General features: G+C 35.5%; 2 protein-coding genes across 3 annotated transcripts; one reads left to right on the top strand and one right to left on the bottom strand.

The window, feature by feature from the left end:
- Positions 1-1997: 1997 nt before the first annotated feature.
- LOC143446654 (uncharacterized) lies at positions 1998-4695 on the top strand. Its single transcript, XM_076946396.1, has 5 exons — positions 1998-2786; positions 2894-3030; positions 3177-3351; positions 3878-3977; positions 4154-4695. The coding sequence occupies exons 1-5, from the start codon at positions 2531-2533 to the stop codon at positions 4269-4271; spliced, it is 786 nt and encodes a 261-aa protein (XP_076802511.1). The 5' UTR covers positions 1998-2530; the 3' UTR covers positions 4272-4695.
- Positions 4696-5445: 750 nt separating this feature from the next.
- Positions 5446-9521, bottom strand: LOC143445909 (uncharacterized). 2 transcript variants are annotated; one of them, XM_076945303.1, is made up of 6 exons: positions 9171-9521; positions 7380-7667; positions 7121-7260; positions 6793-6991; positions 6368-6467; positions 5446-6253 (listed from the first exon to the last, which is right to left on the bottom strand). In XM_076945303.1, exons 1-6 carry the CDS (start codon positions 9235-9237, stop codon positions 6130-6132), a joined length of 918 nt encoding a protein of 305 aa, XP_076801418.1. In that variant the 5' UTR covers positions 9238-9521; the 3' UTR covers positions 5446-6129. The 2 variants fall into 2 exon arrangements, with proteins under 2 accessions (XP_076801418.1, XP_076801419.1); XM_076945304.1 differs by having other exon boundaries at positions 8512-9517.
- Positions 9522-12657: the final 3136 nt, after the last annotated feature.

The following is a 12657-nucleotide window of genomic DNA, read 5'->3' as shown; positions in this document are numbered from 1 at the left end:
ATATGCTAATATTACAACATTAAAAGATCACTTAGCAAAAACTAAATGTCCTCGTCATCAACTGCAGGTGTCATGCAAAAAGACACTTACTAAATTGCTTATTGTGCAAATCGACAGTCCTCTACTACTACAGTCTAAGGCCTAGGCTACACCTCTGACCTCGCTGCGACTGAGCGAGCGAACCCAGCTGCCGAAATCAAAACAATAACATTCTGATGAAAATGAAAAAAGCATCTTTTGGAACCAAAGCAACACGAGTCAAAATCATACACCGTAACAAAAATGATGACGTATTTACAATTTTATAGACATCGCATAACTAAATAGACAAAAATAAGTAGACTGACATAAATCAATTAAAGTTGACCTTTGTTGGGCTATCTTTTCCGCTTTATATTATATTATTATTATGCTATTGAGATAAATACGGTGCGGTCACCACTCACCATCAACTAAATAGCAGTTGCTCAAATTTGGTTAGGTCAGACATTAGTAAGTGCCAAAGTTACCGTAATAGAAAAACTGTTTAGATTGTCCTTGTGTTGCATACCTCATATTTAGACATAAATATTAAACAGACACCTGTTTCGTCTTGCCAAAGACCGATTGTAAGATAAGATATCAAAGAAAGAAAAAACACCCTGCACACAAAAATAAATGTCTGAAAATATTTTCTCAACCTAGCTTATTCATAAATTACAGCTTAGCTGGGTAGCATGAGGAGAAACAAAAGGGTTGAAAAAATTACAGAATCGAAATAATTTCGTTATGGAACCTAATTACATCGCCAAAGATGCTAGTATGCAGTGTGACATTGAACATCAAAATTATACCATCAGAAAGTTTGTGCCATATTGCAAACCGAGCAATATCCATTTATGCAATAACACTAGCACGTACATGTGCACAGCCGCTTGCAGGTAATTTCGAAATATTCGTACTTTATGAAAAAGATATATATGATTTAACGCAAATAGCTTCAAAAACTTTCAACTAACCCCAAAAGTTACTCAGGAGATGTTTTTGTTGATTCAGTTTTTGTTTAGAACAGAGTTTAATACTTTACTAACTTAGCACTACAAAATATCCATTTCTATAAGTTACAATTTCGTGAAATCTAATTTACAATGAAATTATTTTATGCGTCATTTGTGTTGATATAGCCAGAACATCGCCATTCTGATCGCAGTTTGCGTAAGTATAATGGGTATCCTCATCTTCTTCGCAAACTTGTTGGTAGTCTTATCTTTGATCTTCAGTCCAAACGATTCACGAACGAAAAATGATTACGTAAAAGCATCTCTTGCCATTGCTGACATAGAAGCAGGTAGGCCTATATATGCAACGTGAATTATTTTGATGTGTAGCCAGTCACTTTGCAAATTCAGGTTTCGTAGGTGGCAGTTAAACAAAGGCTACATGCCTACTGTTTGTGCTGTTTTATGTTTATTTGCTGAAAGATATAGATTATTAGCTTTGATATTTAGCTTTTATATGTACACTCGTGATAGGTTTACACCAAGGCCGACTGACAACTAGGCCTATAGGCAGGGTTGCCATACCGTCCTTATTTCTAAGATTTGTCCTTATTTTAAAGGTCCGTGTCTTAGAAAATATGTTTGTCCTTTTTTCTAAGAAATGTCCTTATTTTCACTTTCGTCCTTATTTTTAGGGAGGAGGTTCGTATTTTGGGCATTTTGTCACCTTTAGTATACCATTTTGTACCAAAGAGATACCAAAATTATGAACATGCAGATAGTGTCTTGTTTTTTTTTGTTTTTTTTTAGGAACATTGGTTGCTTTCTCCTGTTGTACACTGTTTAAGGTGGTATTCGTCTTTCATTTTCTAGTCGTCCTTATTTTTGAGTTGAGACTGATGGCAACCCTGCCTATAGGATACAATGGTTGCATCACAGAGAAGTTGTGTTTTCTTTAACGCTTGTCTCTCTGTCCATCTGTCGGGCCAAATTGGAGTCCGAATTAATACCCGTACTCTACCAAATTTGCCTTGTATAATTTGACTGTCTTTACACGAATTAGCATTCGCGTAGGCTGTTAAAAACCTTCTGCAGAGAGCAAAGCGTAACTTAGAAAAGAATGACATATGTTTACTCCTTTTACAGATACAAATTCTTGTTATGACACAAACTGCTACTATTCAAATTGTTGAATGGTGAAAAGGTTAAATATTAGAAGAGGAGAGCTCACGTGGAAATGTGTTGCTCTTTCTAACTTGCGGGCTAATTCGGGCTTCAAATAAATTTTTAGGTTAGGGCTGGGTTCGGATTCAGATTAAAAGGAAACGGCCCGATTATTATTCTGAGCTGTACAAAAATACGACACAAACAACTACGGGACAAACCCTCTTGCTGTGGGCCCTATAGGGCGTACGTACGTATACGTATAGAAGTGGGCTTTAATATGCGCTCTATGATAGCCTTTCTAACTTTAAAATTGCATAGTAATAATGATTGCTTAAAAAATCCTATGCATTGCAGGATGTGGTATCCTTTTTGTTGTGATTCCACATATGACGTGGTCGTTTACACAGTCTCCCGGTAAAATCTTGAGATACCAATGCATTTTTGAAAACACTGTTACTGCTAAAATAACTGCTACTCTAACGATGATGTCATACGGCGCATCAGTATACCATCTTCTATATATGTCCATTCAAAGATTTCTTGCCATACGATTTCCAATCTTGTATCGAAGACAACCTGTAAAGCATGTTTTTTGTCATTTGGCGATTGTCTGGTTCTTTGCGCTTAGTGCGAATGCAGCAGGTAAAAGTTTTGTTTTGATGCGTATAATATCTAGTGTCATATATAGTCTACGAATTGATGTGTCGTCATCATTCTAAATGTCACAACAAATCACTATTTGCTTGCAGTTGTATTTCCCAAAGATGCAAGTTACAGGTATCATCCATCCATTTTCACTTTTGCGCCTGATTTCAAACCCAGCAACTTTAAAAGCAAATATGTGATTTTATTTGTTGTTTCCGTTGTTGTTCTTTATTTCGCTATGGTAAGTGATAAACCTAATGAACATTCTGATATTGATCAGTTATGGTCTATCAACGCTAAAATACGTACGAAAACTAATTACGAAACCTTTTCCAAAGCTACATGATTTCGTCAATTTTCTTAGCGTTTTCGTTCAATCTTCTGCAGGCTTTGTTGACGGGCATAACTGGAACAATTCTTTATGCTCGAAACCAAAAGTCTGAGCGTCTGCAATCTGGAGGCCAAGAAACGTCGCATGAAGTAAATCAGAGCGACATCAAACGGGATATACGGACGTTTATCACAATACTGCTAATACAAATTGGATTTTTACTTGCTGTTGGTAAAAATCAAAATTTAACTTTTGTTTGTAATATCGATCTATATTCAAGGGTTATTTACTAAACAGAGTTGTAACAAAGCCTGTTTTTGATTTGATTCAAGCCGCAAGGCCCACAGACTCAACACGAGTTAAGCAAACATGCGACTATAGTTGAGTCAAGTCAAATCAGCACTGTTCAATTCATTACCCTAACTTATGTCATTCGTCACGTTTTGTCCAGTTAATTACCATTTGCGAGAACTGTCCCAAACTTTCATCGGTTTTAATAACTTGCAGTTAAGGTTATGTTAAAACAGCGTTTTTTACATAAAAGGTTGACTTTTGCCTGTTATTAAAATTGAATATTATGATCTCTGTATATGTACTAATATCTAACTAACAATACTGCTGTCCGTTTCATTAACAGGAAGGTATCAATTTTGGGCCTTAAATATAAATATGTTGTTCTTGTACATGCAGGATATAAGTCAGTTGTTTGTTATAACAAGAGACTGTTATCAAAAATAAACAACATAGTTTTTTGCAGTTCCCATGTCGATTTTTGTTATCTGCAACGGTAGTAATGTTTGTCCAAACCTGTCTTCAACCACTGATTTTGTCTTAAATTTTTTGAGGTGTATGGGCAGGTAATTGCTTGTTTTGTTATTATTAAGTGATTAAAATTCTTACGAATTTACGAATTCTGTATTCCCGCATTTTCACAACAGCACAAAGAGTTGCTAATTTATGTCTATATCGAAGTTGGGTGTACATACTTTTAAATTCCGCTTTTGCAGATAATACCGTTGTACTTTTGTCACAGCCTATCCAACGTCATCATCTACAGCATAAGAGATAAAAATTTCCGCGCCAATGCAAAAGGACTGGCAATGAAGATGTTATGGAAAATAAAACATCCAATATACAACGTAGTAATGTAAACAGATGTTATAAATGAAAAAGGTTATGTGTTGAATCATGAATACATACATTATGTGTAAACGTTGATGTAATGGAATCAAAATTAGTGATTCCATCAAATGTTTTGCTCAAATATATTTTGCAAAAAACTTTATGAACTTCGACACGTATATGTATTGAAGTATTTTAATCAAAACTGAAGTTCTACTTGCTTAAATTTAAAAAATATAAAGTAATTGGATTAGAATTAGGTCGATTAAGATGCATTAGTTGAATTTGAATATTAGCAATGAAAATGAGTGTATGATGACGTATATATGCTTACAGCTAGTTATTACTCAAAATCTATTATGCTTTCAAACGATTTTATCAAGTTTGGCTTTAGTTCTAGCCCTGTACACTATTTCCTGTAAAGGTTTACATCCTAATGATGCTTTTTTAATGTTAAATAAAATATGTGCCTCAAAGAGGTGACATCATATTTTCAAATAATTTTTTCTTTCTTTCAATTAAGCCGCAAAAAATTATTTCAGGTGGAAAAATGCTAAAAGCTCGGACTCGTAAAAACCGTGACACTTTAGACTGTTTAGAGTTAATGAGTACTCGAGCCGAACCCGAGCCTATGAGCTTAGCACGAGCTTCATCATTTTTAGATGTTCTCACAAACTCACTTGATTCCCAAATTTAACCGAACGTTAACTTTTTGTGCAAATAAACCAGAAGTACTCTGTATTGTAGCTAGAGGTTTCTTTTCAAAACAACTTAATAATTTAAACAACTTTTCAAAATTTTCTGTCACCCATTACAAGATTTGTAGCCTTGTTTATGTCCACAATTATTGTACAACGCGCTGGCGTAACTAACTAACTAACCTTTAACACTTAACGTCCCTAACAGTTAGTTATTCTCCTGTGGTAAATAAGAAAATTAAATGTGAAAATGTAAAAAATGTGAAAAACCGTATCAGCACCATTATCATAGAGATGTATCAAGTAACAGATATAGTACAGTTGTAGCAGATGATAATTTACAAGTATGGAAATTTCGGTTTGTATTTGTCAAATACTTTCATTCTATTCATCCAATTAAATGTACGTATATGCTCCGAACTTATAGCAGATAACACCGTGTAAAGGTATTTTGTTTAGATTTAAATTTCTTTCTTTGTTTAATTATGACATCAAACGCTCGGGACATCCCTTGTAGTTGATTCGGACAAAATCATAAAGAAAGTGTAAAAATTCTTTCACGCGATTGTGACGTCCATACACTGAAAGTAACTAAGAAAGTTTTTGAGCTTTATCAAGCCTTTAAATTTTGAGGTCAAATTTGTGCGCAGCTTTACTTGCTAAAATCTAAAGAAAGCCTTGCATGAGATGAACTTTTGAAGCGAAAAAGTTATTTTTTTAAGCTTGACCCCGTCCTTAATTTTCCTATAAAACACTGTCATTTGGAGAAGCATTTGCTGAAAAGTCGTCCAATTTTTTCATTTTACAAATTAAAAAATACTGCGTATACTGCGATAATTGCAGTCAAAAACATCTTTAGAATAACTTTAAAATCTCTCCGGCGTTTGCATATCGCTTTTCAGCAGTAAAGTTAAAACTGGCGGTTAATGGTTCCAGCACCGATCATATGAATTTTTTATTCACTTTAAACTTTAAAGTTTAAATGTATCTGCTTAAGCGTTAGCAGACAAATCTTTAACTTTGTAGAGTGTAGACCAATTACGTTTCAGGCAACTCCACCACCAACTAACCAACGACTTGGCCCTTCTTGAACCTTATAAGTAATAATCTTTGAGGATTACGTTATATGTCCTTCAAGGCATGCTTTATGGCATTTTCATGCATAAGCTCGCTTGTCTACCGAATGAATTCACTGTCGTGTGGAAAGCATGATCGATGTCTTTTCGTTGCTTGTCGTTCCAATTTTGACGATTCTTTTCATAAAAAGGCGAAAATTTTTGTCCCTCCAAATGTAAATGAAAACGTTGACAAAGCTGTGTGAGAAGACAAACCGTATCAACTTAATTCTAAACCGTATATCATATCATTTCTGATATAAGATTGTTATGTCATTGATCACTGATCGTGAGTAGCACTAACTGCCTTACCTGCTTGGAACAGAAAAATACAAAAGGGTGAAGTTAAGTGCACTCTGCGTGCAATCAATAACATCTGCGAGGTCTAACACAACAGCAAAGAAGGTTGGAACTGCATACAGAAAACATAATAACATTTATTCTCGTTTCAGAGTACGCTATTGTAGCCTACAACGGTTAAAATTGAGCTACAAAGCTCAATCTGACAACCAAATATGTTCCAGGCCAACTATTGATATAGGCCTACAATATTTTCGTTAACTTCAGTAAAATAGATTGGAATTTTTTTTTAATATAGCCTGATGGATATCAGTGATATTAATGAATAAGAGGTTGACCGCTTAGCGACATAGCTTATATAGGGGTTTTTGGATTTTTTTATTGTTATAGGTTATGCATTTTCACCTAAAAAACTATCTCTATTTCCTGCATCTTACCTACTAAGCCTGTGAATCCAATTTGAAGAAAGACAAGCGTAATTAAACCCTGATTTTCTTTTAACTTATTCTTCAAATTTGACCTCGACTCTGGGTCACCAACAGCAACTGTTTGATTTCTAGAATTGTGGGTTAGGGTGTCATTCGTAAACCTTTTTCGACGTTTCAAGGTGACTCCAGTTATTACGGTCAAAACAGTCTAAATATCAAATGAAAACGTAAATTAAATAAGTATTGAAATGATGGTGTATTCACTTAGCGTTTATCAGCGCACAAAAACAACGTTCATCCTTGTCTAATAAAGAAAACAAACATCATTGTTGCTTACCATGATCACGAAAGGTACCGAGATAAAAATAAGAACAAACAAGACACTTCCCGTTTTAGAAAGGTCCGTTTTTTGAAGCACTGGTAGAAATGAAAAGAGATCTGGACGATAGATGACTTCTACAGCCAAGCCCGGCAATACTTTGCAAATAAAAATGTACTCATTGGTATATATAAATATCTATACTGCAAAGTTTAGAAAAGCATCAATCTATCGTTCCGTGTAGGTAATCTCTTAAAATGGTATATTAATTTATTACCTGGCATACTTCCTAGTGTTGAAAAGCACCACACAAAGAATAAATGCAGATACACTTTCTTGTATGATAGATTTCGGTAGCGCATTGGGCAACGGACTCCTATCAACCGTTGTATGGACATATACAGCAAATGATATACAGATGACGAGTAGAGGAATGTGAACCAGGCAGCAGACCCCATAGCAAACGGCGAACTTATCGACTGGTTAATATAAAGACCAATAGAGACTGGGGTCTGACGGAGGCTCCATATGACGTTTGGAATATCTATCACCCATAAACCCACACCTAAAAATGACGTATTTAAAATTAGCTTAATAACATATGTATATACTTTATGTGTTGCAAAACATTTTTCTGGTTAGTAGTGGAAATTATTGACGGTGATGCCAAGTGGTAAATAATATAAGACATGAAAATATTTCCCACTGGACTAAAAATAGTCTTTGCATGCATTGATTCGGCGATGATTTCTTCCCATAACTCGATCCCCTGCAGCAAATGAGTGCATATTCCGATAAATGCGACTTTCTTGACTGGGACCACCAGGACCAAGCGTCAGTATTACCTTATCCTAGTAATGTATGCAATAGGGGTGTGCCGTACCCGAGTCCGAATCTAAGCACGAACGTCATCATTTTTAGTGTGCTCATGGACCCGAACTTTACTTTTGGTTTTACCCGAACGTTAAAAAACTGTGCATTATTCCGGTATTTGCTACGTTTTAGTAACTAAAACCAAAGGAAAAAAGTTGAAGTCTCTAGCTGTTCAGTTTACGACCAAAGTTATCAGATTCGGATTCGTAGCCTACAAAAAGCAGAATCTATTATATGAGTACAATATTATCTTTTTTGATTTGGCACACCGTATATGGTTTGCATGTAGGTGCGAGAAATATCTCGCATTATTGTGTTCTTTCTATACTCATCGTAAAAGCGTTATTGTTAGGGATATTTTAAAAACAAGTTTATTTTATGTAAAGTATCAGGTTCTTTCAACTGCCTAAACCGGTGAATAAATATTAATGACATTTCAGTGGTTACAAATACAGTATAAGAATTGTAATAAATTTCTGTCTGTCATGGAATTATAATTACGGCAAAAAACATGGTGCAATTTTAACGTTTATTACCATGTGAACAGTGTGACGTCATTGAAGAAAATGGCTAACAAAAACAAAATCTTGTTCTTTGGCAGAAGTCTTCTTTTTAGTAATTGAGGTGTTGAACCCAACTAATGGAAATAACTAAAACACAACTAATAGAATTGTTTTGCACAGATTTAGAATGAATAAGAGGTTATGCGTTAATGATAAACAGCTGGTGCTCATCAAGATAAAGAATTTTGCTAAACAGATTTCTTTCAGTTGTCTTATAGACATATGTGCAATCACGTATCGTCTAGCGGCGGTTAAGAAAAATATATTTTCCGCATATTGGCGCACGTAGCCTGTTACATTTTCACTCGCTAAGGCTAATCGGAGGATTCAAAGCACTTACTAGACTTGCTGTCATCGTTCCACTCCAGTCAATCAACCTGGCTAAGCAGCATTGTTACATATTCTCAACTGTAAGTTGGGGTTACATTGACCTCAACCGAAACTTGATAATTATTGGGGCAACATGACAATACATTTAATGGATCATTGCAAAATGGGCTAACAAAATATTACGTTCACGAAAATATACGGTATACCGGTCCTGTTGCGTTCAAAATAAACCTGTTGTTTTTCTCCACATACGTTGTACATATAAACTTCTATGCACATCATTCATTCAGTACAATACTCACGTATCTGTTTATGAAATGTGGATATTGTCACTTTTGGAAAGTGATGGTATGATATAAGCAGAATCATTTTTTGATTTTTTGAGTTTTCCAGTGTATCATCCTGTGCCTTATACGTCGGTTTACGCAAGTTGTCTTTGTTCTTGGTGATTTAAACTTTATCTCTTGAACACATTTACAATAAGCTAAAAACTCAAATACCCTGTAACGTAATTAAAACCTTTTCAAAAGGCGAAGGTTTAACCATACAGCTCCTTTCACATTCCCTGTCAAGCGACCGTCTGCAGTCTGCACACTCCAGTGATGATCTGTAAGCCAAGAAGGAACCATGAATTGCTCGTTGTAATTAAATCTTTCTATCTCAGGCATTTCGTTGCGCCATTGATTCCTAAACTTCGGATGGTATGCGGGAAACCGGATAAAACTGGAACTGAAAAAAGTCACGCGATATAGTTTTGTTTATTCCTATAGGGCTAGGCCCTACGTTACCAGTGAACTATTTCTCCTTGTCACAGAAGATTCAGATTCGCTGCCAATGTTTGGACAACTTTGTTATCAAGAAAACTAAAACCCGCATGACGTGATTCTAAACCATTGTGTAGTAATAATAGTAATTCCATGTACTCAAATGAAGCAATCAACGCTCGCACATAACACCGCGGCAACATGCTAAGTAGAAGAAACGGAGGGGATACAATAAAATTGCTACAACAACAGCAATGCACTAAAACGCACACAATCGATTTTATTATTAATCGATTTATTTCAAGCATGACTCAGGCAACAATCCCTGACAAAAGCACACTTGGATAACTTGATAACTTACACGTGAGTGATATAACAATGTTTAAAACAATGTTACCTAATATTTTACCTTCAAACTTTAGATTGTGCGTTTAACTACTTTACGTAGCTTGACCAAACTCTGAAAAAGGAAAATCGAGTATTTCAACCCTATCGAGTGCAGAACTGGGAAACCTTTAATTAAAAAGTTCTATTATTAAAAGACGTTCGGGTTCAGTTGAACTACTTATCATATGCACAGGATCTAACCACTTTACGTAGACCTAGTTTCGAAATGTACTTTACATCAAATAGTTCTTGTTTTACCAGAGTCTTTGTTTTGTTTTTTTACGTAGTTTCGCATTACAATTTTTGTAGCGTTCGCACGCACACAAATCGTATGCAGTTTTCGTGTTCAAAAGTAAGATAATGTACTGTAGTTTCAAAGACATTTTTGTATTTGCTCATATACTGTCACAGGAAGCCTGCAAACAACTAACACAAATGCAACAAAATACTTTAGCCTAATCGTGTATCAACAATAACACCACGGCACCGATTTAATGCTTAAAAGTTGAAAGTGTTTGCTGAAATCGATTGGACATTTTATTGCGTTCAGGGATACTTATGTTTACGCCCACACGAAGCTTGTGAAAAGCTGACCTGTCACAGAAAAGACACATTCGAGTTTCATTTTTGTCAACGGTACCAGGATGTACCTTTTTTCCAATGACGTAACATAAAGGATTGCTCAGCTGCAACTGAAATACTGTATAATATTTTGACATGAAAGGTCAAGTTGGAAATGGATTACTACAAATAAGTTGCCAGGCAACAAATGGTTGAAGGAGAATCCCATTAAGTCCACCATCCATACATCTACTTTGCTGGAAAGTTTGGAGGGGACCAAAATGGAGGGATATGCATTGGTAGTTACAGAATACGGTAACCATTGTGATAAACTATAATAAATATTTGTTCAAAGTTGAGGGGACTTGTCCCTTGCACCATCCACGGGACCGTTGCCAAATAGTCGTATATAACGTTTATAACGTATATGGTCGTTAGAAGGTCAATCAAAAGCTTGTGGTGAAATACATGTGGTTACCTACCCTAAAAATGTCCAAAGCTGTCTGTGCGTGTCAAACAAAGTAGGGTCTTCTACCAACAGCTACTAAATTCACAATCAAACCAGAATTTTAGAAATCTCAAAAGCCCAAAGTATAAAACATTTGGAATAAATCAAGTTAAAGATTGTAAATATTTTCGTTTTTTAAATCATTTTTTGAGTTGGTGGATTGTCCTTTTACGCGCACGCCGTTCTTCATGCAACTGTGAGTTTGTTTACTTGCGATTAGCTCGGAGATATTATATTTCTCCTTGTGTTTCAAAAATCGCTTTGTCGGAAAAGCTCAAATCGTGCTTTCACTTGTTTTGCCGTGTTCTATCAGTTCGATAATCTGAGATACGTAAACCAAAATTATATCGATTGCAAAACTCAGAAGCCGAAAACTAAACACTGACAGCTCTTCAAAAATATTTTAGGGTCCAGTTAAACTATTTGCACAAGGTCTAGCAAATTTACGTTGACGTAAGTATTTGCGAGAATTACGTCAAATAGTTCTCGTTTGTCAGCAACTTTTATACTTTTCTATACCCAGTTTGGCAAAAATGTTTTTGATCGCGAACTGTCAGTCGAAAACCGTAGACTGTATCTACGAATAGACCCGCGAAAGTTTATACATATTCCTCAAAATTCAAAGCTAAATGATATTAATCTTGTCTCAATTTCTGGGCACGAAAAGAGACAAAGACTTTCATCTGTCTCCCAAATGATGGAGAGCATCTAGATGGGGCTTGGACTATAAAAATAAACCAAATTTCTATTTAACACGTGCTCTATCCATCACTAAGGTAACTTGTCATTGATATTATTCTGCTTTTTATTACGAATGGGCGTAATCGCTATATTCCCTATACTATATGATAAAGCCATGTGGGAGGCTTTAAGTGCTCAATATTTGAGACCACAGCATTTACAAAATTGAACTGCCAACGCTTTTTTAAAAACAACACTAAAAGAGATCTGTTTACAAACGAAAATTGTGTGCTTAGTCGCAAGTTGCAAAAAGCGCAAAATATCCTGATGGCGAAATTTCGAAACGGGTTTGTAAATTTTATGGCAGACACCTCTGTAAGATGTGATAGCTCAAAATTTGGATAAACTCCCACGGCACTACCATTGTATAACTTCACTAGATTTGGATTTCTGACAAATTATCAGGTTTTACAAAGGCAGTGAAGCGCACCATATAAGATAAACAGGCAACTCACAGGAAAATATTTATTCTCGCCTTATCTCAACGTTACTTAACAGATCGATTTGTTGTGTGGCCCAACGACTGAGCCAACGTGTCCAAGTTCTGTTCATTAAATCGGAGTTTAAAAAGCAGTAACAGTTGGCTTGATCCAAATAAACGTTTTAATGCTAGCTTCCAAATCTTACGATTGTAATCTCACACGTTTTCGGGCGCAAAGTGTTGGTAGGCTTATTCGAAATGATAATTGCGGGAAAATATCGTTTAAGCAAGAATGCAAAACGTTTTTAGGATTAGCAGCAAGAATGCAAAAAGTCTTACCGTCATGATCAGAATACATTATAACTAGGGCAAGTTTTTGCAACTTTTGCAACTTTTTTTTACAGCTT

Source organism: Clavelina lepadiformis, chromosome 2 (genome assembly GCF_947623445.1).
Source record: "Clavelina lepadiformis chromosome 2, kaClaLepa1.1, whole genome shotgun sequence".
In the NCBI taxonomy this organism is placed as follows: domain Eukaryota; kingdom Metazoa; phylum Chordata; class Ascidiacea; order Aplousobranchia; family Clavelinidae; genus Clavelina; species Clavelina lepadiformis.
This window is presented reverse-complemented; position numbering and strand designations above follow the sequence as displayed.

Excerpts from the sequence above, each read along its gene's own strand:
- LOC143446654 (XM_076946396.1), top strand. The coding sequence starts at position 2,531 with ATGACGTGGTCGTTTACACAGTCTCCCGGTAAAATCTTGAGATACCAA. Across the intron at positions 3,031-3,176 it reads TTGTTCTTTATTTCGCTATG|GCTTTGTTGACGGGCATAAC; the intron begins GTAAGTGATAAA and ends AATCTTCTGCAG. Across the intron at positions 3,352-3,877 it reads TGGATTTTTACTTGCTGTTG|TTCCCATGTCGATTTTTGTT; the intron begins GTAAAAATCAAA and ends AGTTTTTTGCAG.
- LOC143445909 (XM_076945303.1), bottom strand. The coding sequence starts at position 9,237 with ATGATTCTGCTTATATCATACCATCACTTTCCAAAAGTGACAATATCC. Across the intron at positions 7,668-9,170 it reads CACATTTCATAAACAGATAC|GTGTGGGTTTATGGGTGATA; the intron begins GTGAGTATTGTA and ends CGTCATTTTTAG. Across the intron at positions 6,468-6,792 it reads TGGATTCACAGGCTTAGTAG|TTCCAACCTTCTTTGCTGTT; the intron begins GTAAGATGCAGG and ends TTCTGTATGCAG.